The 24,941-nt window shown below is 42.1% G+C and overlaps 2 protein-coding genes across 3 annotated transcripts in view; one reads left to right on the plus strand and one right to left on the minus strand.

The window, feature by feature from the left end:
* Positions 1 to 14,275, minus strand: RABL3 (RAB, member of RAS oncogene family like 3). 2 transcript variants are annotated; one of them, XM_080572358.1, is made up of 9 exons: positions 14,117 to 14,275; positions 13,847 to 13,938; positions 12,543 to 12,672; positions 9,446 to 9,560; positions 7,349 to 7,499; positions 6,295 to 6,366; positions 5,650 to 5,716; positions 5,204 to 5,242; positions 1 to 2,583 (listed from the first exon to the last, which is right to left on the minus strand). In XM_080572358.1, exons 1-9 carry the CDS (start codon positions 14,160 to 14,162, stop codon positions 2,447 to 2,449), a joined length of 849 nt encoding a protein of 282 aa, XP_080428484.1. In that variant the 5' UTR covers positions 14,163 to 14,275; the 3' UTR covers positions 1 to 2,446. The 2 variants fall into 2 exon arrangements, with proteins under 2 accessions (XP_080428484.1, XP_080428485.1); XM_080572359.1 differs by lacking the exon at positions 5,650 to 5,716 and having other exon boundaries at positions 14,117 to 14,274.
* A 48-nt stretch (positions 14,276 to 14,323) lies between these two features.
* The window catches only part of GTF2E1 (general transcription factor IIE subunit 1), a 55,334-nt gene continuing 44,716 nt past the window's right edge, over positions 14,324 to 24,941 (plus strand). The window contains exons 1-2 of the mRNA XM_080572310.1: positions 14,324 to 14,475; positions 23,714 to 24,191. Of these exons, the coding sequence (XP_080428436.1) occupies positions 23,744 to 24,191 (448 nt within the window). The 5' untranslated portion in view covers positions 14,324 to 14,475; positions 23,714 to 23,743. The remainder of the gene's footprint in view (positions 14,476 to 23,713; positions 24,192 to 24,941) is intronic.

The following is a 24,941-nucleotide window of genomic DNA, read 5'->3' on the forward strand; positions in this document are numbered from 1 at the left end:
TAAAATACAAAAAGGTAAATTCTTTAATTCCCAATGTATCGAAAGCACTACAGTTTGATAAACAGATACATCAGAGCCATGCCTCCAGGGAAGCATCCTTCACTTTGCAGAGGAGACAGCAAGACTGACCATGAAGTCACTTGTCACACCATGCAGCAAGTCAGTTCAACAGTGGATGGAAATAACCTGGCCTGGACGATGAATATTTGGGAGGAAGATGAACACAGCTCTTTTGGGTGACAATTTTAAACTGGTGTTCGGAGATTTTCAGGCCAGACTGAGTTTTATGGCTCACAGCTGGATGAGTGAGCCCAGACAAATGTAGCTCAGCTCCAGCAGGAGCCACAGCCTCAAGAAAACTGTCAACCTGCTAACCTTCTACTGCTTGCCCACATGCTCCGTATTTTTCCTCAGTACTGGTCCTTTATCTTCTCTCCCTTCTACCACAAGAGTATTTACTTCTAATTTGCCCCTACATCCTGATTGTCATAACCTTCAGTCCCACTGACACACAGGACCTATGCATCCTGACCATCACAAGGTTTCTCACACTATGGCTTTGTTTCTTCTTTGTGGAGGCTCAGGAGTGAAACACTCAAACACAGGTAAGTTGCAACTAGAGCTTACCCTACAGCATGATAAGCAATGCTCCTTTTTTATTAAGTGAAGAGGAAAAGCTGCTTTGGAAAGCTGCTGCTTCCATATCAAAGACCTGTGCAACCGTTGCTTCATGCAGCACCTTCAACTGAACAGCCTTCCTTACTCTGCAACACTCAATTCTCTTAAAGCTACAGGGTGAAGGAGAAAACAGGCCTAGCTTTCTTGACGTCCTCTACAGCTCCTTGGTAACAGGAGGGACTCCAGAGCTCCACGAGACAGAATCTGACCTTGAGAAAATAATTTCAGCTTTCATTGTCAAAGAAACAGAGACAGACATTCGTGCTGTCATGAGCTGCATAGCTCAGACATGAGTTTTCTGCTAACAATATTTTGCTACCTTATTTTCCTTGGCCATAAAGTAAGTGTAAACTAATAATGTATTTCATACAGGCATCTAAAAGCTTAATGTACTCACATTTGCAAATGTTCTGAGACCTTTCTGGAAATGGCCTAAGGAAAAGTAAAGTATCCATATTTTTAGTAACCTTGACTGGTGCACCTAGCTGTCATTTTTGTCCTGATTAGTGGCAATAGGCAGCTTTCCATTTATTTCCAAGCAGCTGCTAGGGAAGAGCTGCAGGCAGATGTAATCTGGAGACTGCAGAATTCGGCTCACTGTCATTTTCACACCAGCTTTTTACTTTCTCCTACTTCCATTTATTATTAATCTGTAATTATATCTAACTCCAGCTCCTAGTTAGCCTTTGCCAGAGGCTTAACCATTAGCAGTGACTATGAGAAACGAGTGGAAAGGAAAGGGAAAGAAGAAACTGCCATGAATCAGGCTTTCACCACTCCATGTAATCCTGGGGAGTTTGGGCTATTTCGGAAGCAGCTTCCACAGTAGATGAGACCACCCCAAGTGGACAGTCCTGTGTCCTTAGCACTAAATATGAAAAGGAAACATCTTATCAAATAACTTACTTTCTAACCATACTCAGTTTACACTTTTTAAAGGGCTTTGTATCCCTTTTAAATTTCTATCCATTCTAATTCAGCACTGGATGTTCTTATATTTCGTGTTTTCTGAACCTACTGAGTGTTCAGGCTCAGTAAGACCATGTCGCATATGTTCCACATAAGCACTGTATAAGACCACACTTTTTCCAGCATTTTTCATTGTATTGCCTTTTAACTTAAGAACAACAAGACACTCAAGTTTGAACAGAAAAACAGGAGAACCCGATTCACTTTTTCCTCTCCAAAGTAAACCATTTGAATTTAAGCAGCAGAATTAATATCACTTGTTTTCCACTTGTGATTTTTTTAGGCTTCGAATCCTTTTTCATCTCTCACCTATTGCTTTTATCCCTTCTGTTATATAGGGCTGAATAGTGCGTTTCAGGTAAGACAACACCATTCATTTAGTAATGGTGTTCTATTATTTTCCAGACCATTCCTTACCCGTTCTTACATTTTGCTCACTTGTTTTGTTCACTTTACTGCAAATGAGAAGCCCATTCAGTGTCATCTTTCTGTTAGAGGTAAGATGAATGAAATTCAATGCAAAGATTGTCCATAAGCTTCCAAAATAGAGAAAAAGATGTCAAATATATGTGCTATGCATGATAGTTTCCCACAGCAGTGTGGGAGGCACTGAATTTATTGCACACTTTCCCCAAATGTTCCCATATCTCCAGACAGCCTGCAAACCTAAGAAAGACTCTACGTTTCAAATTAGATTTCTGGAAAGTCTTCAAGTCTTTTCCAGCAAGAGTAGCTTCGGCAGTCTACCCAGCCAAAGCATGATTTCATTTTATTCTGCTTGACATAAGAATTATTGTCTTTAAGCATCCAGTGGGAATGGGAATGTGGTCAGAAACTCAGAGAAGTCATCTTCCACTTCTCCTTCAATGTTCAGTCGTAATGAAGGCTCTTCAGCGTTCCTCCTCCAAACCTCTTTCTTTCCGAGAAGCCAGGAATCTAGAGACAGAAAAGATACGTCATCAGAATCAGCAGGAGCTCCCTCTAGACCATATTCATGCGCCTGTTACCAAGCCAACTGCAACAATGCATTCCTCTTCCACGCTGTCTCCAGAATCAGGACTAAAATGCTACCTTACTGCGAGAGGAGCACCATCAATTAAACAAGAGGTAAAACTGGAGCATAGATCTTTTGTCCTGTGGCTTTTGTCCTTAAGGCTCTTTTGGCATGGTTTAAAATGAAAGCCTTGATTGCTCGGGAAAATCTTAAACCAGTTAATTAGAGACTCCAAAGTCTGTATTTTGCCCCAGATTCAAATGCATAAAAGAATCTCTCCTCCACTCATTTTTGAATCTGTAAAATATTATTACTACATTCCATTAAACAACTGTTGATACTTAATGCTGTCTAACCTGAGACAGCAGTACTTCACTGGTAATTGAAAGTACAGTTTTATCAAATGGTGAAGGTTTTGAGAAAGCCATCAGAATAGAAATGGCTGCAACAATGCAGAGGATTAGCACTTCTATTTTCACAGCCTATCTGTATATACTGCTTACACTGTGACAATGACTGCTTACAAAAAAAAAAATCTACTCAAAACCATCAGAAGCTTCTCTGGCTTAATGGTATTTCAAACATATTTGCAATTCAGTGCACCCATGAATCCCCTGAAAGAAAGGGATACATTGGTCTCTAATACTGTGTTAGATGGCTGTCCTATTGGTGGCTTCACAAAACGGTGATAACAGTCCAGAATAACTTCTATGTCTAACTACACATAAGCAGAAACAGCAGACTCAGTAAGCGCATCCATATTCTGATAGGAGATATAGTAAATTAAAATGGAAGGGGTTGGCCAACCATACAGATCATGCCAGAATACGGGCATGTATGGATGATACGGGAAGAGAATGTAATTCACAATACAAAGCAGATTGTGTAGGTTACACACCTCACTGGTAAACTGAGGAAGCTAATGAGCTTATTCAAAATAAAAGCCCACTACAGAAACACAATTAAATTTTAGTTAGGATTTTCAGACCTAAAACACAAACAGATATGCAAGGTATTCATCCAAGAATTATTTTGTTCAAGCCTGAAAAGCAATCAACTCTAAGAGAAGCCAGGCAGTTTTGCACACAGGTTCAACTAGTCTAAATTGCTCTGAGAATTCAAAACAGGAAAAATGAAATCATTATAACTCAAAAGTAGCAAGACACCAGAGCTAAAAACTTAGTTGCTTTAGCATTTTTAATATTAAAATCAGTAATTAAGAGTAACAGTTATTTATTTATATGAGATCTGATTGAGGCCACTGCTACGAGCAATTTGAAACTTATCATTCAATTCATCCTGAGGAATTCTATAATAAAAGTACCCCAGAACGCAAGTGATTGAAGAAACCTATTGTAGAAAACCCAGAAACAGATTCATAAGATCTACATTAAACAGATCACTTCTGCTAATAACATCATGAGGTTACATTGAAATCTCCAGTTCCAATCTGGATTTTGTCTCTTTAAATATGACTGCCCTCTGCTTAAGATTTGTTTTAAGCTTTAGAGCTGTTGTCAGAGAGGCAGATGAAAGTAGCAATCAGCAGGCTGTAATCTTTGGCATGAGGCCATAAGGAATATAAAGTTAATCTCTGGATAGCCACTAAAAGTGATCAAATAAGAAAACAAAAATCTTACGTCATGCATCAAAGACAACCAGCGCACAAGCAGATTTCTGCATTAAGCTATTATCCCCATGAAACAGAGACTTCCTTTCTCTAGGATGAGAGGAGGAGAGGAAAGGGGAGGAAAAAAAAGCAATCTTGCAGAACTCAAACAGGAAAAAGCAAATTTATTACTAAAACGCGTAAGAACACACTCATAGGAAGTAATCAGTTTGTAATTCCAGATTTTTTTTTCACTAGCCCTAAGGGGCTTCAGCACAGCTACACTTTGTGATACATTTGATTGCATTTCATTGGTGCTATTCACTCTAATTTGCAAGCACCTCACAGATGTGATGAGTGGAACCTCACTATTCCCTATATGGAAGGCAATGCATGGAAAAACTGGGGCAACAAAAACTTGAAAGTGACCTGCCCAAATCAAGAGAGTCACTTCTCTTGTTCTTCACCAACTGCACTGAAAACAGTTCATTTAACCGTTTAGGAATGAATCACATGCTGGTATCATACTGCTGTTTTTCCTGTGGTTCCACACGCTCTATGATAACTACCTGTACAAAGCATATAATGCTAGTTCTAGCTGTGCAAAAATGCTTTTTCATTGACCTTCAAGACAGCATCTCTGGCCTAAACATGTAAACAGGCAGCTTGAAGCTGAGAGATCTGAAAGAGATCTTATTTGCCCATTCTACCTCTACTAGGTTAGCATACTTATTGCACTGCTGATCACATTACAGACACATATTTCAGCTGACAGAAGTCAGGCATTTTTCTTCCTATCCAAAGCAGCTGTGCTCCCACAGATTTAAAAACTCAACAACCAGCATAGATTAGCATTTAAGTCACACGAAGCCCATGGTTTAAAAACAGCCTCCATCAGCAGTTCACATGACACAGGGAAAAACAAAACAAAAAAGTATGAAAAAACTACAAACCTGACTGCCATCTCTTAAGAAGTATCTCTTCTCTATGACCTGGGGAAAACAGTGAGAGAATGATCTTAGCAGGCACAACATATGCATAACCTCAGATTCTAACCAACGCTTCACACCTGAGCACTGAAACTCATGACTAACTGGGGAGAAGTCTGAACCCAAGCCCCTTGCCCGGGACCTATTGCTTCAAGTGCAATGCTCTGTTACACATAAAGGAGTTACCACCTCCAGTCATTCCTAGTAAAGTTGGGTTATCCTCAACTTCTATACACCTAATTAAATTAGCCCTCGTTTAGCAGTGGGGGACTTTGGTGTCTCCTTGTTGCGTTGAAGGCAATGTTATTCCCACCCCTCTCTGCAGGTGCAGAGGTTTTGAGCACTAGCAGAAGCTCGTTCTGCTGTTGCCCCCCAGGCATTAGGTGATGTTTGACACAAGGCAGCCTTACTTGGTCTCTGAGAATGATGCACACACTGTCTGTGTCGAAGGGCACCTATGGAGCCAGCACCATCAATCTAAGAATCAAAAAGCGACCTGTCTCACTTTGTACAGTCTGCACCCTCCTCCAAATAAAATCCAGGCCAAATTTCCTCTTTTTAAAGAATGATCTGTTACAGGCACTGATCTGCTCCACAGGGAATGCAAAGTGCCTTAAAGCACTCCTGTCATTTTCACAGTAGGCCTTGATGCTCTCCTGTGCAGAAGAGGCATGTGCAAAGTTTCTACATTCCTGAAGTTTGCTTTAAGGAGGAGCAACAGAGCTCACCAGAGTCCTGTAACTCCCCACATTACTACTTCAGCACACTGCAAGCCCTCTGGCCTGCCAAAAGACTCCAAAAGCATATGCAGAGTGTCTTTGCAGAGTTGTGAGTTCTTCTGCATTGCTCTATGTAGATCAAAAATCAAACTTTCAAGTGAATCAGCTACTTTCCAGTGGTCTCCAAGAGCAGACCAGTCTTCAGCTTGCCCATACCTAGCTTGAACCAACACAAGAAGCAGAATGTGAAAGGAATACCTTACTATTGTTCCGTGATGACATCAGACAGCGTTCAATATATAGAACAATAAAACCCATCTAATTGACTTGACTTACCTTATCAAAAAATCTGCTTAGCTTGACAGCGTTGGAAGAACCTGCCGCCAAGTAACGAGGATTGGTGCAATCCTAGAACCAACAAACCAATCACACGGAAATCAATGCAAGGAAGCCATACACATGGAAATCAACATACCATTTTCCCCCAAACATGCACATACAGTCAAGCTTGCATGGTGATATGTTTTGAATTTGAGACCAAAACAGTGTTGGTAACACCAATGTTGTGGCTATTGCTGAACAGTGCTCACACAGCATGTAGCCTTTCCATTCCTCACATCGCTCCACCCGCAAGCAGGCTGAAGGTGGGCAAGAAGCTGGGAGGAGACACAGCTGGGACGGCTGACCCCAGCTGGCCAAAGGGACATCCCATACCACAGGACGTTATGCTCAGCCATAAAAGCTTTGGGAAAGGAGGAGGAAAGCAGTGATGTTAGGAAACATGGCATTTGTCTTCCCAAGTAACCACTATGCATGATAAAGTCCTGCTTTCCTTGAAGTGGCCGACCATCTGCCTGCTGAGGGGAAGTAATGATTGAATTCCTTATTTTGCCTTGCTTGCATGCACAGCTTTTGCTTAACCTGTTAAACTGTCTTTACTTCAACCCACGAGTTTCCTCACTTTAATCCTTCTGATTCTCCCCCTCATTCCACTGGGGGGGAGTGAGCGAACAACTTAGCTGCCTAATGGGGTTAACCCACACCACACATATATACACGTGTTATATATACATATACAGAAATAAGTAATAGGGTCTTGACGTTTCATTCAAAAATACTTTGGGTCAAAACCAAGAAAGGGAACATTTAAACCCCAGCCATTGATTCCAAGCTTCGGTGACCTTATCTAACCCCCTCTACCTCCCTGTAGTGAAACAAAGGCTATCATTGCATCAAGTAACTGAGACAAATGATCAAAACGTGCATGACTCCAGCACTACGGAGAAAATCACTAGAAGCCCAATTTTTGTAACAACATCTCTACTTAACAAAAAAATCAGAATCACTCCCATTTAAAAAGAAAAACAACATTGGTGACAAGGATACTAACCAAATTTATCTCTTCAGCATTGAAATCCTCAGCCAAGAAAGCTGTTCTGGTCAAAACTTCATTACGCTTAGTTTCTGGGATCTGGTCCAGCTTAGTTCCTATTACCAGCAGTGGAATCTGGTTATCAGCAAACTGTTCACGGTCATAGTCACTGTTGAAGGAAATAAATACAATCCCGAATGGAGTGATGGTCATCTAAGTGGGCACAGGGGCACCATCAGATTCCCCAACCCTTTCAAGTAAGTGTAATTTACGGAACATTATTTATTTAAGTGAGAACATGCTCTATCTGTAAATTAAGGAAGGGTTTCTACATCTAACGCTCTACACAGAAACTGAAAGGAAAGAGAAAAAAACATGATTGGATTTCTTCTCTGCATAGAACTGCAGGTCAGAAAAATGCTAGATAATTTACACAAGCAGGAAAGAAACAGGAATTCCAGTACTGTACCAAGCATACATGGCCATCAAAGACAGAGCAGGAAGCTGGCAACTCTGTCTGACCAACCAAAGTTCCTTAATATAGAGTTTTTAAGGTAGGGCAATGAAATAAATTGCAACTGTGAAACACATTCCATGTTAAAGCAGGTTGAATGACACTTCTGAGGTGTCACATTACTAACTTCTTCCAGAGAAGGGCTACGAAGCTGGTGAAGGGCCTGGAACACAAGTCTGATGAGGAGCAGCTGAGGGAACTGGGGCTGTTTAGTCTGGAGAAGAGAAGGCTCAGTGGAGACCTCATTGCCCTCTACAGCTACCTGAAAGGAAGGTGTGGGGAGCTGGGGGTTGGCCTCTTCTCACAGATAACTAGTGACGGGACTAGAGGGAATGGCCTCAAGTAGCACCAGGAGAAGTTTAGGCTGGAAATGGGGAGACATTGCTTCTCAGAAAGAGCAGCCAGGTGTTGGAACAGGTTGCCCAGGGAGGTGGTGGAGTCTTTGTCCCTGGGGGTGTTCAAGGAAAGGCTGGGCGCTTAGAGACATGGTTTAGTAGGGTGATGGTTGGACCAGATGATCTTGGAGGTCTTTTCCAACCTTATTGATTCTGTGATTCTATATTTAAGTAAAGGTAGCCACTACAAGCTGAATACCAGCAAGCTTTGATTCGGATATGAATAATGATCAAAGATAGCCTATATAAAATTAATACTATTTTAATTAAATGTCATTACAAGTCCAAGTTCCAACCATTGCCCTTAGGATGCCTTTCATTTTTACCGAAACCAAACCTTACAGAAAGTAACTTTACAAGTAATAACAACTTGATCAAGTGTTTGCTAAGGGTCTGAGCATCCGTCCCTGACAGAAGTGAAGCTTTTGAAAATTAAAAAAGTTGTGAAAAATCTTTCTGTAGAAAAACTGGAGAAATTTTCAGTTTACATAATGCAAACCCTGTCTTTCCCTTCTCCCATGTTTCTATAGAAGCACCTGTGCACCAGCACAGGCATAAATAATTGATTCTTCCCCAGAAAGCTGCCCGTTGCATTCCTGCTCATGCATGTGGTTTATCAATGATCTGAAAACCTCCCTGATTATGTGTATAACGGGAGCACAGAGATAACAAGAGGGCATACTTGACAAGATGTTGTAAAGCTAATTATTAAAGTGCTCTTTATGCAGCGTTCTTCAAGCTCTTTTTTTTTGGCACACTCCTGAAATCACTCCCACCCCTCAAAAAGTGAACTTCCTTGGTCTGGGTGCATTGAAGGGAAGGGTTTCGGAACAGAGACCAGCCATCCCATGATACTTACTGTACAAGTGCTTTGCATCTCTCGGTACAGACATACAAGCCTTCAGGTATCAGGGAATGGACCTACTCTCACAGAAGCCTCAAACAAATGAAAGACACAGTAAACATCTTTTTCCTTAAAGCAAGATCTACTGTTTGGGAAGCTACCAACAGAATGGCCTGATCAGCAGTGTGAAAAGAAAAGAACAGCAGTATTCTTTGATACTCCCCTATTTTTTTATTTCTTTATTAAAAGTTCAGACACACCAAACATTGTGTGGTTTTCAAGTAGCCTTAGGGATGAACAAAGACTTCCATAACAGCCTGGAATTACTGTGTCTTAATCGTGCACGTATGTTTTTCACTCACCCATTTGTCACAAGAACTCCCGTTGGAGCAACATCTCTGTTGAGTGCTTCCAAGGTCCAGCGATACAAATTCTGGGATGATTTCTTGTTGGTTAAGTCATGCACTAAAATTATCCCTGAAGTGAAAGAGTAGGTAGCAAGATGTTATTTAATGATACATATTTTTTTCTTATCTTCAGAAAATGACATCTGCAGGTTCCTAGATATCTGAGAATCAAGAAAGAGAAGTATAATCGGTAAAATAAATGAGTAAAGCTCACAATATCAGGATGCAACTGTTTTTTTAAAGCTGCTTATCATGTATTGAATAAGAGCTAAGAGAAAAAACCTCATGAAAGGAGGAAAAGAACAGCCATCTCAGGTTTAACCCATAAGAGGTTTGCAGGCATTCCCTGATTCTGCTTCACTGAGTCCTAAGGATACCCAAACTCTACCACTGCAGCAGAGAATTCAGCCTTTCTCTGTTTTGTGTAATTAGTAAACATTTTTTTTTGTCACACCATCTAAGAAGTCTAAAGGCTGTTTCTTTTTTTTTTTTTTTTTTGAAGGGTTTACAGAGCACTGTTGCTTTCCTGCATTTTCAAAAACTGATGCCAAGTACCTGGGGAGGTACCCAAGGGGAAAACAGACAAACTTTCACGGTCCACCAAAAGGCTACTAGTTAAATATGAATTAATATGATGTCATGCATTATAGCTTCCGTCATTTTTCATTACTACAATCCTTCAAAATGTAAATTCTGAAACAGGAAAACTGCCAGACAAATCTAGCTGTACTATTAACAGACGCCCACTTCTGACCACAGTTCCTAACTCAATTACCAACTCCTGCTAGCAAATTTCTTCTATTTATTCGCACCTTCTGCAACCTGTGGAATGCTCCCACTTCCTCTAGACTTTAAACCATCATTAATTCAAGGACAAAATGGCATTATACCTTTTATCTTCATCGGGGGTTTGTTCTCAAAACACCTCACACCCCACAGATGTAGAAAACATGTTAATTTAATGTTTATTTTATTATTTTTAATTGTAATTTTTTAATTCTTTCATTTAATCTCAACACCCAAAGATACCACCCACTGTATACACTAAAAACAAACCACATTTCCACACGCATTTTCTGCCACCCCACGTCACTGTGCACAGAGACTCACTGCTATGAGAGTTCCTAGCATGTCACAACCATATCCCTACTTCGAAGCATTTATCTCAGTAAGGGCATAAAAAGGCAACTAAACCATGTGCCCATCCCCAGCACAGTGAGAAAAAGCATGACACAACGTAACCTGGCCTATGGCAACAGACTGAGAGGCATTGCTGCATTGCTGTGAGAAACATGCCCCACCTCCTGACAGTCTTCCCCAGCTGTGTTTTTGATAGGTCAGTTCCCTTATCTGTTTCACTGAAAACTTACACAGAGAGTTGCACCAGCAGAAAAGACTGTCAACATCAAGGAAGAGTGGACAGGACCAATGACCACTCAAGGATACGTTCCTCCCACATAAAGGTCTGCAAGCCGCAGCCTTGCTGCATTTTCATTGTCTTAGACTACCACAATCCATGCAGCGGAGGCAGGGACACTGAAGCTGAAGATCTGTGATCAAATGAAGAGTAAACTGTATCTGACCTCGAAACAACCAGGTCTCCCTGACAGTCTGCACAGACACTGCCACAACCAAACATTAACCATCTTTTGATGTCAGGTTTTTCAGATCACCGCAAGCCTAGAAAGGACATGCAGTCAGGCAGAGGGAACGCATTCATCTTCTCTTCTTACATCAGGTCAAACTGGCAATTTGTGAGACAAGCTCTAATGAAAGAATTTATCTAATGAAAGAAACCAGAGCCAAGGCTAACTACCGACGCCAACGGTTTTCATACGCGAGCTGGCTAATACTATCTTTTGGGCAGTGGAGATAAATAACTCTATTTTAATAACTTCATCAATTATAGCTCAGATACATAACTTTGAAATTTCATCTCCTAATGTGCTGTTCTAGGATATTTCCAAGTCTGACCCACACAGGCTGGCACACTGTGAATTTTGTGTCAAAAAGAAATCCATCTTTTTCATGTACCAACAAGGCTTACTTTGTGAGCACAAATCAACTCAAATCTTATTTAGAGAGGTCTGGTTAACAATATAAGAGATACCTACACACAGTTTTCCCCCTCGAAAAGAGGAAGAAATAGCTACTTAAACAAGCACAGAGCAAAAATGTTTATTGTATGGCTTAACTCATTATTGAAGGTCCTCAAATTATGAGAACAAAGAATCACAATATTTGAGGCAGATTTTCAGAAGCGGATGTTAATCTTGCATACATTGATTTTTGGTGAACTACTCATGGATGCCAAAAATAACAACTGAAATACTGCACTATTATGTTTATAATCTCTTATTCCCTACTTTAGTGGTTCAGATGAACCACCAGACCTTTAACTCAGTACCTCAAAGTCAGGGATGCCATCCTTTCAATGGAATAAAATATTACTTTCCATCATCAGCAAGTTGCAAGATTCAAGTACTAAAAAGTAACTTGGCAAACTGGATGAGCAGAGGGCAAGATGGTTATCAGAATATTGCAATCTTATGGAAGAACAGTTGAAATTTGTCAGAGTGGGATATAACTATCAAAGTTCCTACCATAAATTCAAGTTCATACCATATCATAAATTGAAATGTTTCTCAGCTATAGGTTTTGGAACTGAACAGGCGAGAAAATATTGATGATATTTCTGTATGTCTATAAGGCCTGGAAAGGTGAAGGCAGGCTTTTATGTCTGCAAGCATAGCTGGAAAGGACACCACCACAACTTCAAAGACTCCCTATTGCACCAGCTGCACAAGACTGAAGGGAAAGGTGGACGAAGCTCATTTGTACAGGTTTGCATAAAATAGCTTTCCAGTTTAAAACTGAATCCATAAATTCTCTCTAAGAATGGCATCAGTTTCTTTCTTGTATAAACGTACTGGAATCAGAAAAAAGAACAGGATAGCCCTCAGCCAGACTTAAAGGAGTCCTGCTCCAGAACCAAGAGAGAGCTCTTAACAGAAAAAGACACAGAAAAAAGATTTACACCAAGCAAACTTACCATTCAGTGAGTTATAAAATACTGCTCGTGTGCTTTTTACACTAGTGGCACTACCCACTGAACCTCCAACATCCCACAGCTCAATATAGTACGTCTTCTCTTCTGGAGTCCCTTCTTTGTAGTCATGGATCTAGTGGAAAATTCACATCATACATAACCACAGCATCACCTTGTAGAAGTTAAGCCATACAACGCTTTCATGTTCAGGTGAAATACTGCACTATTATGTTTGCAATCTCTTATTCACTACTTTAGTGATACAGATGAACCACCAGAACTTTAACTCAGTATCTCAAAGGAAGGGATGCATGGATAGAAATTTGCAAATTTTAATATCGACAGAATTTCGAACCTTTCAAGTGGGAAGGGACTGGATGGATTGAGTCAAGCGGTGGCCAGTAGCTATCATAGTTCTTTCTCCCACGAGATGGAGTTTGGCAAGTCAGCAGGGTCAGTTCTTTCCGCCCAGATATTAACAGACTTTACGCCTCATGGTGTACTTAGAAAGAGTGCGTTGCTAAAGCAGATGTAAAGACAAGGGCATGACTTCTTGTGCTTGTTAAAACCTGTGTGGTAGTACTGCAGGACTAAGCGTATTGACACACTGGATTCCAACTCACTGCATCAATTTCCTCCCCAAATTCTCACTGCCATCTCAACTGAATTAATCAAGACCAAATTTTGGTTTACGCCCCAAATGGATTGCCGTGTTTCTTCCCCCAGATTTTGGAAACATGTTTTGGAATTCTTTGAGGTGAAACCCATAGGCAATAACATGGGACTGCTCCTAACCTATGTCACAGCATTCCAAGGAGAATGCAGCAAATTATAAAGGATGAAAGTGTTTATTGCTATGCCACGTAGGGCTGAAAGCTTCTTGATGAAGAACCTCATTCCTCTGCAAGGAGCAGACAGCACAAAAGGTCACGCTCTGTACCCTCCAAGTAAAACAAGTTAACGCTTTTTTCCCCAGTGGGTTGGGCTGACAATTTAATGGTGCTCTGACTGTTTCTTGGGTAAGTCCTGTGCCTTCTGACTTAACCTGGCCACTGGGCAACCTGCAATGCGCTGGTGGCCGCAGCAGCCAGGAGCTGCTGTGAATTCACTCTCAGCAACCTCCTCTTCTTATTCAGTGCTTTTTGTTTCAAAGGACTGTTTTCAGCAAAACAAAACCTTGAAGCACAGCTCTTCCTGAGGTGGAAATGAACACAAAAAGGGTGAAAATAAAAGCCACGGCCCTTCACCCTTTAAACTCCTTCACCCTTTAAACTTTTACTTAGCGAGGGGCCCAGCCCGACACCTACTCGGACGTCCACCGAGCAGCCCACCGTCCACGACGGGTTTCCCAGCACCTGGTTGTGGCACAGCAGGTGCACGAGCGACGACTTCCCCACACCTGCAACGGCAGGAAGAAAACGGGCCCGGTCAGCGCCGGCACCCAACGGCCGCCAGTAACGGCCCTAACGGCCCCAACGTCCGCCGGCCCCATGGTGAGGGGGGACAGCGGCTCACTGCGCATGCGCCGCGGTAGCGGGCGGGAGGGGGGGGGGCGCCCCGGGGGTGGGCGCACTCACCGGAGTCGCCTAGCACCAGCACCTTGACCCTGTCCAGCGCGGCCATCTTAGTCTGCCTAGCAACCGCGCCGCCGCGCCCCGCCTTCTCCCATCCGCCTGCCAATCGCTGCTCGCGCCCTTTCGCTTCCTCTCATTCCATTGGCTGGCTGTTGGAGGAGCCGGCGCGGTCCTCGCTTCCGATTGGCTCCGCTCGCCCGAGGGGGAGGTGGGGGAGCGTGCGGGCCAGGCGCCATGTTGTGGAGGGGCCGGGCGCCATGTTGACGCGCCGGGCGCCATCTTATCGCGCCGGGGGCGCAGGGCTCTGACGCGCCCGGCGGAGGCGCCGCCCGGCGAGAAGGGAGAGCTGGCAGCCGCAGGAGGTCAGTGCCGGCCCCGGGCGGGCCTCGCCGCGGCTCCGACCCGTCCTCCGGGGGCCCCGCCGTCGGCAGAGCCCTCCCCTGAGGCTCGGGGGTCGCCCCCCTCAGCTGGCTGAGCGCCTGCCCCCGGCCCCTGCTTCGCCTCGGGCTCCCAGCCGGCGCCCGCCTCGCTTCTTGCGGTCTCTGTGGTGGTTTTTTTTATGTGTTTTTTTTCTTTTTTTTTTCCCCCTTAATTTTTCTCTTAGGTTATCCTGCTGAGCCCCTCGTTCATCTCGTAGGGGGTCTCCGGAATGAGGTGTTTAAAACCCCACGTGTAACAGAATGGGGAGGGTAGGATGCAGCGTAAGGGGGTTTCTGCTGAGCTCGGGTCTGTGTCTGCGCGCTGGGTCAGTGCGATTTGGGATTTGTGACATTTCTGGAGGCTGAGGAGCAACCGGTGCCGCCACAGCTCTGGAGAGTCAGCAGCCTGCTGCTGCCAGAAGGCCCGTTTCTAACCCCGTTCTGTTCTGCCAGGTTTGGCCATTGACTGAGGCTGTGTTGTGCAACCATTCAGTTCACTAGGTCAACAAGATACTTTGTGCATTTATTTTCTTCTGGCCTCACAAGTTTGATGCTTCCCAGAGGAGCAGGGGAGCATCACACCTCATAGTGGCAGTGAGCTGTTAAATTTGCCTCACGTGCTAAACTTGTATTATCACAATTAGCTCAGAATAAATAAGAAAGATCAATATAATGAAAAAGGTGTTCATCAGCGCATAGTTAATGTACAACTTAACCAAATACAGATGATTTAATATCTTTCAACCATGAAAGGGAGTTTTTTCTCTGATCTCTTTCCTGCCCTGGCATCCTCTCACTTCTGGCTCTGTTGCTTGTCAGACTTTTCTACTAGCAGATTCGGTCAATTGCACTGTTGAAAAGCAAACCTAGCAAAAGAAAAAGAAGGATATTTTCCTGCCTTGAGTGCTTTAATTGGTGCACAGAAAGGTATTGCAAGTGGCAGAGTTGGCATGAGAGAAGACAGAGCCATGTGCTTGGGACTGGAGCAAGTATCTGTCTGACAGGATTAAGGGATGATGGGAGTTTCATTCCTATCTACCACTCCCTTTAAGGTGCTACTTACATGTCACATTCATGCAGGATACTTTAGGAAATTCTTCCAAACAAGAGGCTATAGGAATTAAAGCTAATCTAGTATCTTGTAATTATTTAGTTTCTGCTTCTTTATTGCTTATGTCCACAGAATATACACCTGTTTGATACACCCTGAGAAACTAAAACTTTTCTGAGGCTAATACCTTCCTGTATTATTGTTGCTACTTTGCGGAATTCCTGAAACTCAGGCAATATCACTCGCAGCATTTCTCTTGCTGAGAAGCATGGTATTCCAGGTCTCTTGAATACAGGGTACAAAGGAGGATTACTGCTTCCATCCAGTCTGAAGCTTACCAAGAAATGCTAGGTTAAGCCCACCGAACTCTAGTATAATCACAACTTAGGTTTGATATTTTTGTAAAAAGGTCTTTTTTTTTTTTCCATTCTAAGAAAATGAAAGCCTTACCACTTGATGATGAGGACCAATTCTGAGAAGTCTCAAAAATAATAGATGTACTTCTGCTGGTATACGTTCAAGTAACAGTGTAGATTGTGAGTGTGATGTCCATGGTTAAAATGTACTAGTGGCTGCACATTGGAACCCAGTCAATCTCATCTCTTTTTGCCACCACCTGGTGAAGGCTCGCTCTTCCATATCCTTAGCCATGCTGCCTTCTGTCTGCTTTGCATATGCTCTAGTCTGGCAACATAAATTATTCAGTTTGGGAACTTTTCCCCAATGCCCTCCGTCTGAAATACCCTAGGTTTTCACTTTTTATCAGAATTATTCACCTCACTAAGTAAATAGCTAACTGTCAGCATGGAATGGGGGCTGGGTTGTAGCTGAAGGCAGCAAAGGAAGAGGAAGACTTCTCTCTGTATAAGAGAGAATAATTTGACCTAAGCTGTGACAGAAAACTAAACCTTCGTTATTCTATCTGCCAAGTGTCACCTTCAGTTAACAGCGCACTCCATATTGTCTATAGGTGCAACTGTAAACAGTTTTTTAGTGGTAATATTCATCAGAAGTACTTCTGAATACATTTGTTTGTATATATATATATATGTGCATGTAGGTATTCCTTTAATTTATTGATATCTTGCTGTTATATGAGGTGTAGATGACGAATGTGATGAAGAATGCAGGCTCAATGTAATTCTTGAATTTCTGCATTCATGGTCTGACCATGTTGCCTTATGTGAAGTTCTGTATATTTTGAGTGAGAAGATTAGGTGAAAATGACCTAATTTTAGCCAGGCTTTTCAACCTTTCTGTGTGCAGCAGCACAGTTTTTCATTAAACGTAGTAAGCCCTGTAATACACGTGGCCACTTGTTTTCAGTTTATGGAATGCCAAAAAGAAGGGAGGATTTTAGTGAAAGCAGACTGTTGTGGGTTTATTCCTTCTCTAATACTTGAGGGCAGGTAGGTTTTGCAAACAAAATTAATTACTTCACATCAAGATAGGGCAGTGATCCTGCAGTCTGCAAGAAGTGGTAAGCTTTTGGTGAAACGTCAGAAGACTTCAGGTTTGGAAGTTGTGTGTTATAAAGGCAGTTCCGGATAATAGGGACATGTTGCGCAGATCATGACTGATGCCATTTTCTGTGATCATAGAATCACCTAAGCTGGAAAAGACCTGCAGGGTCATCAAGTCTCCAACCATCAGTCTGACCTACCAAGCCCCATCAGTAAGCCATGTCCCTTAGTGCCACATCCACACATCTCTCAAATACCTCCACAGATGGGGTCTCCACCACTTCCTTGGGCATCCTGTTCCAATGCTTGATCACCATCTCCCTGATTCAATTCTTCGTAATGTCCAACCTAAACCTTCCCTGGTGCAACTTGAGACAACAGCTGAGGTTACTTTGCACACAAATTTAAAACCTTGATGGCATGTTTTCCTGCCATGGTCCTGAAATTCGTGCTTTCCTTCTCTGTGCTCAGGAAGATTCAGAATCACTCCTGTCAGTTCAAACCCATCATCTTCTGAAAAGCAGTTTTTAATTTTATTGGAGTTGGAGATTATAAAACTAGACTTGGAGTTTGCAAGTGACTGCTGGAGTGTGACCTGGCATATAGGAGCTCCCAAAAGCCTGTCATACTTAACCACATACAAAAGCAAAGGACTCTGTCCTTGTCATCTGAGTTTGTAAAGCTCAAACATAAATTACAAGATAGGAAGTTAATAGGGACTGTTTATGGTGAATGATTTGCTTGAATTAATGAATCAAATAATAGGCTGATGATAAGTTCTCCAGAATTCATATTTTGGACAAAACAAAGGTGGTTTTTTTATTTTTTTTATGAAAAAAAATCTCTTGTGATTTAAGTCATTGCCTACAATTTTTTTTTTTCCTAGCAAATCAGCAAAACTTGGTCCTGAAATTGTTAGTGAAAAATAGCGTAATTTAAATTATGTTTGGGGGATGGGGGCTGATAGGAAGCAAGTTTCCCTTCCCAAGTGAGAATGCTATGTCTGATAGATCCTCCTAGCTAAACCTGTAACTTTGAGTTTTCCTCCAAAAGAGATTTGGGGTGTTTTTAGGGGGTTGCATACCCCCAGAGAGTCTGAGGAAGATCCCAGTTTCAAAATATTTACATTACCAGATTTATGAACAGTGAAACTTAACAATTTTTTTGTGTGTGGTAAAGCTCCTAGTGGAGTCAATATAAGCCTCAAAGTTATATGCTAAAACAAGGCAATGATCATTTGCAGTATTGGATATAAATTCAGGTTAATTCATTGGCTGAGTTGCATTTTCATAATTTGTAGTTCTAGTTTGATCTGTTTTGTGGCTTCTAGGCATCATCTTTATAGTAGTTGTCCTCTTTTGTCTCAGCTTTTGTCAGGAAGAAAAACAGATGTAACATCCTTAGCATAATTCCTGTTAGAGTTCGCAAAACTCCTGTTATGACAACATAGATTTACCTCCTTCATGTACCCATAATACTGAATTGTATTCATGCAATTACACAGAACAGTTCCCTAATAGTTACTTCTCAGTGAAGTCTGTTTATATTTTGAAACCATGTTTCTGAACATCGTCCTGTCTAGTGTGCTTTGTTGGTGGTGCTGCAGATGCTTATTGCACAGTCGTTCGTCTTGGCCACTGGGTTTCTTTTTTTTTCCCCCAATAATGTTCCTTAATGTTTGTATGTTGTTAAGGGCAGTACAGACATCATTACAAAATGGATGCACGTCCATTTAAACCTTGTTAGATGTTATCGTATTTCTTTGCACATGTAATTAATTCACGTTTGACTTACTGCTTTGATGGGAGGTGAAATCACTGCTTAAGAATGCAGAGAATGTCCTTTGCTTTTGAATCTTAAAATTATACTCCTGTGACATTGGATTAACATTTGTGAGCTGGATCTTGGCTGGTGAAGGGTAGTAAGGATTTGGAGTTCGTGTGCTGTGGCCTGACATTCTTCATGGTGTGGTGACATCAGCTTCTAAAGAAATAATGCTAGGTCCTGGCCCGGTGAGTTCTGGCGATGGTAATACACTTTCATACCACTGCCTTGTATCACATCACTTATGTGAAAATATAATTAAGAATGCTGTTGCAAAATACATCCTTCATCCAACGATATGGATCTTGTTTGAGGCCTAATGCCTGAGTGACCAAAGACAAGGGCTCAATGTCATGTAAAACTTGTTTGACCGTGTGTCCATACTGATGCTTAGAGCTAAGTTAGATACGTTCAGCATTGTTGACTTTCATGTAGCAAAGCTTGGCCAGGGTATTCTTTGACAGCTTATTTTCTTTAATTTCCTTAAAGCTGACACTAGGCATTTTTTTCACCCAAAGACTTTCTTTTGCAGGATTTAGAATTTAATCCTTGTTAATCAACTTCCTGAAGTGGAGTTTGATGGGGAAGAATGGTTTGTGGTGTTTACAGAATGCTTGTATTTCCGTGTATCCATGCCTGGAAGAAAACCAATGTTACACTTGAGACAACAGCTATTACCTGAGGATAGAGGGGAGTTGGATGTAACTATAAATTTCTAGTAAAGGAGATGAAATAGTATGAAATAATTGGGTGAAAACTCCTGGCCCCACTAGATGGAGAGGAAAAGAAATCTAGCATTTGGCACTGAGAAATTGAATTAAATCTTTCCCTTGGTTCTCAGCAGTAGTTGAAAGTACATAGTCTTACAGGAGGTTTTGTTTATTAGTGCATTGTATTATTTGTTTATTAGTGCCTTTTAGGTCTAAGTGTAAGATTCGAGTGCATTATTCAGGAAATTGTACCTTAAACCTGTTGGAAAGTGGCTGTGGAAATCTGCAGCTGTCTTATCAGTGAGATTTTTTGCAGAGAAAATGCTTCGCATCAACTCTCAGGCGATGTATCCAGAGTGAGATGTGCTTGCTTAGAATCATAGAAACCACTTTCTGCTTTTTTTTTTTCCTCCTTTTAGTAACAATTGATGTTCTGAATTTCACTCTGCCCACTAAAAGCTTCATTCCCGAGCTTTTCTGCAAGGACTTCTTAGGGGGCAGTGAATTGATCAGGAGGGAGATTTTTGCTTGTTTTGAGGATCAACATTTAGAAACCTTTTAACTTCCAAAATTTGTCTCCTTAATTCACTTCTGGGGTGCCAAGCATGACTTAAAGTTGATCTTTGTATTAATGTCATTCCGTGCCTAAACTTTGAGTAAGTAAAATTAATCAGTTTAAATTAATAAAAGCTTCTGGCTAGACTCTGCATGGACATAGTTTTGTAGTGTCTGTACATTGCTGGCAGATTCAGTCAAAACCAAGGTTTAGCTCTAAATGATGGTAATATTGTCAAATACCAACAGAATGAAATTGATTTTCAGGCACAGTGTCCTGTGACTGTATTCAGGTTGACTCCGGCTTCTTTAAAAAAAGGACAGTGTTTTCAGTGCTGCATGGCTAACTCATCCTGGGGCATCCTTGATTACTGACACTTTTATCTTTACCTAGTTTAATGCAAAGCTCCATTAAAAATGGCCTTTGTGTGAATTAAACCATAATGCATGCAAAGAAGGCAGACTCAAGAAATACGTGCATCATGGCTAATTCATGCAGGGATAAACAAAATTGAATTTCCTTGAAGGGAAGTTGGAGCTGGACATCCAAGCATTGTTTTCTGTAAGCTATTCTCAGCATGCCATCAAACAGACAGCAGATTTTGTTAAGTTCATTTCGGTTTGAACACTGTGAGTAACACTTGGCCTTAAGACAGAGAAAGAGAAAAGCTGAGGCAGGAAAGTGTTTTAAAAGAAAATAATAAACGTGTTTTTTTTTTTATTCAAATGGCAACAAAAAGCAGTGCAGCCTTAATTTTTTCAATAGTAAGCTCCACAGTGCAAAGCCTGATTGCTTTGTAGTTGCACTGGCCATTACCCTTGAGAGGAACATACCTCAGTGTGCAGAGGAGGGTGGGGGTTGAAGAGAAGTAAAGCTTCAATGGGTAAGGTTGCTTAAAGGTTTTGAGGGGGAAGCATTTCTATAAGTGATAACACATTTGTGAATAGACTTAGATGATGGAAGTGAGTCAGCAGCTGCTGGGTAAATGTAGATGCTGGTTGCTAGAACAGTTTGGGTTGGAGGGGACCTTAAAGACCACCCGGTTCTAACTCCCTGTCATGGGCAGGGACACCTCCCACCAGACCAGGTTGCCCAAAGCCCCATCCAGCCTGGCCTTGAACACCTCCAGGGATGGGGCATCCACAGCTTCTCTGGGCAGCCTGTGCCAGTGCCTCACCAACCATCTGAGTAAAGAATTTCTTCCTAATATCTGATCTAAATCTACCCTCTTTCAGTTTAAAGCAATTTCCCCTTGTCCTATCACTATACTCCCTGATGAAGTGTCCCTCCCCAGCTTTTCTGTAGCCCCCTTTAGGTACCCCTTTAGGTAGGAAGGCCATTGTAAGGTCTCCCCAGAGCCTTCTCTTCTCCAGGCTGAACAACCCCAACTCCCTCAGCCTGTCTTCACAGGAGAGGTGCTCCAGCCCTTTGATTGCCCTTGTGGCTCCCCTCTGGACTTGCTCCAACAGCTCTGTGTCCTTCGTGTGCTTGGGGCCCCAGAGCTGAACACAGCATTCCAGGCGGGGTCTCAAGAGAGCAGAGTAAAAAGGGGAACATCGCTTCCCTTGCCCTGCTGGCCATACTACTTTTCGAGCAGCTGAGCATAAGTCTGGCTTTCTGGGCTGCAAGTGCACATTGCTGGCTTATGCTGAGCTTCTCATCAACCAATACCTGAGGTCCTTAGCAGAGCTGCTCTCAATCCATTCTCCACCCAGTATTTGTGCTCGGGATTGCCGTGACCCAGTTGCAGGGCCTTGCACTTGGCCTTGTTGAACTTCATGAGGTTCGCACAGGCCCACCTCTCAAGCCTGTTCTGGTCACTCTGGATGACATCCCTTCCCTCCAGCACGTCAACCATACCATAGAGCTTGATGATTTCAGAGAGATGTCTCAGTGTGGGGAGTATAGCAAAGTGCTGTAATGGTGTTTGCTAAAACAAAAATATTATGGGTTTTGTGATAGTGATGCAAAACACAAGATACTTACCAGATTCTTTCTTCTGCTGTCTCTCTCCCCGTTGCTTTATTTGACACTTCAATGCTGGGGAGGTACGTGTTCAGTGAGTGAAACATCTAACAAGTGAAAATTGAGATTGTCATGATTTTGTTGTTAATGACATTAGCTCACAGATTAAAATTAAAACGAAGAACAAACAACTTCAGGTGTGGTCGGTTGGTTTTTTGGTTTTTTTTTTTTTAGTTGAGGTAACCTTTTGCTTAAGAAATGGTTATTCATTCCCAAACAGCATGGAAGGCTCTTACTAAAATAGTCTAGACCAAGGTTTATTTGACGTTAACTGGAAGTATGAAGCCCTGAATGAGTCTTTCAAAAGTGCCTATATGTTCCATGCGTATTTTGGGCCCTTTACACATGGAAATTCAAGTTCATTGACTGGAAGGAAATTCTTTTATTGCCTGCAGATGTATAGACTTGAAAGAGTGGAGAGAAAATGCACAAGACCTTCTCATGAAATGACAATAAACCTTGCTCTTTGCCATATGGAATTGCTTCCCATTTTAAATCCACTGGACAAATGGATTCCTTCAGAAGGGTCACTGCTATTCGTTGCATGCCGCAATTTGATTCTGGGTTATGTCTGTGGCAGAGGTGACAATATGAGGAATTCCTCGCATGATCTGATCCTATGTGTTAATCCTTGTATGGCACAGAAGTATGCAGTTGATATGACTACTTGTGCTACTTTATGTTGAGGTAAAGAAAAACGAAGTGAAAATACAGTATTTCGAAATCACTGCCTTGTCACAGCACAGTAAGTTCATGAAGTATTCGTCTCTTAAACAGATAATCTTGCCATGTTCAATATGTCTTGATTTTTACTTTGCATTACACGTGGGCTTCTAAGGTCTGAATGTGAGACTTAAAATGTAGGATCAGTCCTGTGGAAGGACATGTGTGCCCACCTGTGATGAAGGCTCAAGTGGTCTGTTAGGTAGTAATTGATAGTGGTAATAGTTTTCATGCTGCAGACTGCTGACTAAGATGTATTTATCAGAAAGTAAGGAAAAAGTCTGTCTCTTCTGATGGGAGCTTTTGTTTGAATGTGTACCAGTCTGTGCTAGCAAGCTGTCCTCATGTAGTGTTGCTATCCAGTGATGTCTGAGAAACAGAAGCAGGCAGGGATATTTATAATGTGATGAAGTAACATGAAGTAGGGCTGTAGAACTATCCCACTTTCTCAGGCCACCTGAGGTCCTTTTTTGCTGTAGTCTTTCTACTTCTACCAGGACACAAGTCTCAGCTGATCATGAAGCTGTCTACTGGAGCTCAGCATCAAGAAAGTTTTCTTATTCCAGCTTTGAGTAGAACTGAAATCTGCTGAATGTTGTGGTAGTAATTTGTGTGCTTTTGTTTTCCACCATCCTGTTATGAATTAGAAGTACCACTTCCAAGTTCTACTTCTGTAGAATAGATATTATTAACATCTAAGGGGAAAGATCAGTGTTGGGGAAAGGGAAATGAAGAGCATCCCATCCTTTTCTTAGCTGTAAGAAAGATGCATGAAAACTGCTAAAGTCAGAGCACTAGTTAAGAATCCATATGCCTTTTTTCATTGCAGTATACATGAAGCTCAAGATCTGAACCTGCTATGACTGACCCAGACGTCCTCACTGAGGTCCCTGCAGCTCTCAAACGCCTTGCCAAGTATGTTGTGCGTGGGTTTTATGGCATTGAACATGCTTTGGCTCTGGACATTCTCATCCGAAACCCCTGTGTGAAGGAAGAGGACATGTTAGAGCTCCTTAAATTTGACAGGAAGCAGTTGCGGGCTGTCCTCAACACCCTCAAGGGTGACAAGTTCATCAAATGCAGGATGAGGGTAGAAACAGCTCCAGATGGCAAAACCACCCGTCATAACTATTACTTCATCAACTACCGCCTGCTGGTTAACGTAGTGAAGTACAAGCTGGACCACATGAGGAGGAGGATTGAGACAGACGAAAGAGACTCCACCAATCGCGCCTCTTTTAAATGCCCCATTTGCTTCAGCACTTTCACAGACTTGGAGGCCAACCAGCTCTTTGACCCCAGGACAGGTAAGATATGGTAACAGTGCTCTGGCTTTCTGCTTTGTTAGTGCCAGGCTTTAAGGAAAGTCTTAGGATAATTCTCCTGAGGTTGGCAGAAGATCAGGATACTGTTTCTGCATGTGGTAAGTGTCTGAATACCAAAGTACTGTAAAATGTTGCAGAAAAAGAATGTCGTGTTTTATTGCCCTACTGGTATTTGTTTTGGTAATGGTTACAGTAGTTCTTGTAGAGTTTGTACAGGCAAGTAGCAATCTTGGTAAAATGCTTGTAGATAAGCTGAGTGACAAGCAGTAGAGAAATGGAAGTCTTATCCCAATCAAATTCAAGGATGAGTAAGGCGAACTGCCCTTTTTGGAAGAAGGTGGCTTTTTGGTATAACCTGGTCTTGCCTTTAAAACTGCATGACTTCTTTTTTGCAGAGAGGACACATAAATCACTGAGTTTTGTATGCAGGAAATTTGTACTGTAGATATGGGCATGCGGGGAGTGAACTGTTACTGTTTAATTTGCTTCTAGCCATTTCATTATGCTGTACAACCTGGCTTCCCTAGTGTAAACCATTCTCACAAAAGTTAAATTAATTCCAGACTTGTCTGTGGTTGGGAGTAAACATTTTTTTTTCCAAGTGTGTGCCTCAGTGGAGGTGTGTATCTGTCTCACGCATATGAAATCAGAGTCATTTCTGGGTGTCAAAGGGGCTTCTGTGCTAGGGAAGAAAAGGAAAAACACCCGCACCTGATGAGATCCTACTTTTCC

This window comes from Anser brachyrhynchus (assembly GCF_964034855.1).
Source record: "Anser brachyrhynchus genome assembly, chromosome: 1".
Taxonomy (NCBI): domain Eukaryota; kingdom Metazoa; phylum Chordata; class Aves; order Anseriformes; family Anatidae; genus Anser; species Anser brachyrhynchus.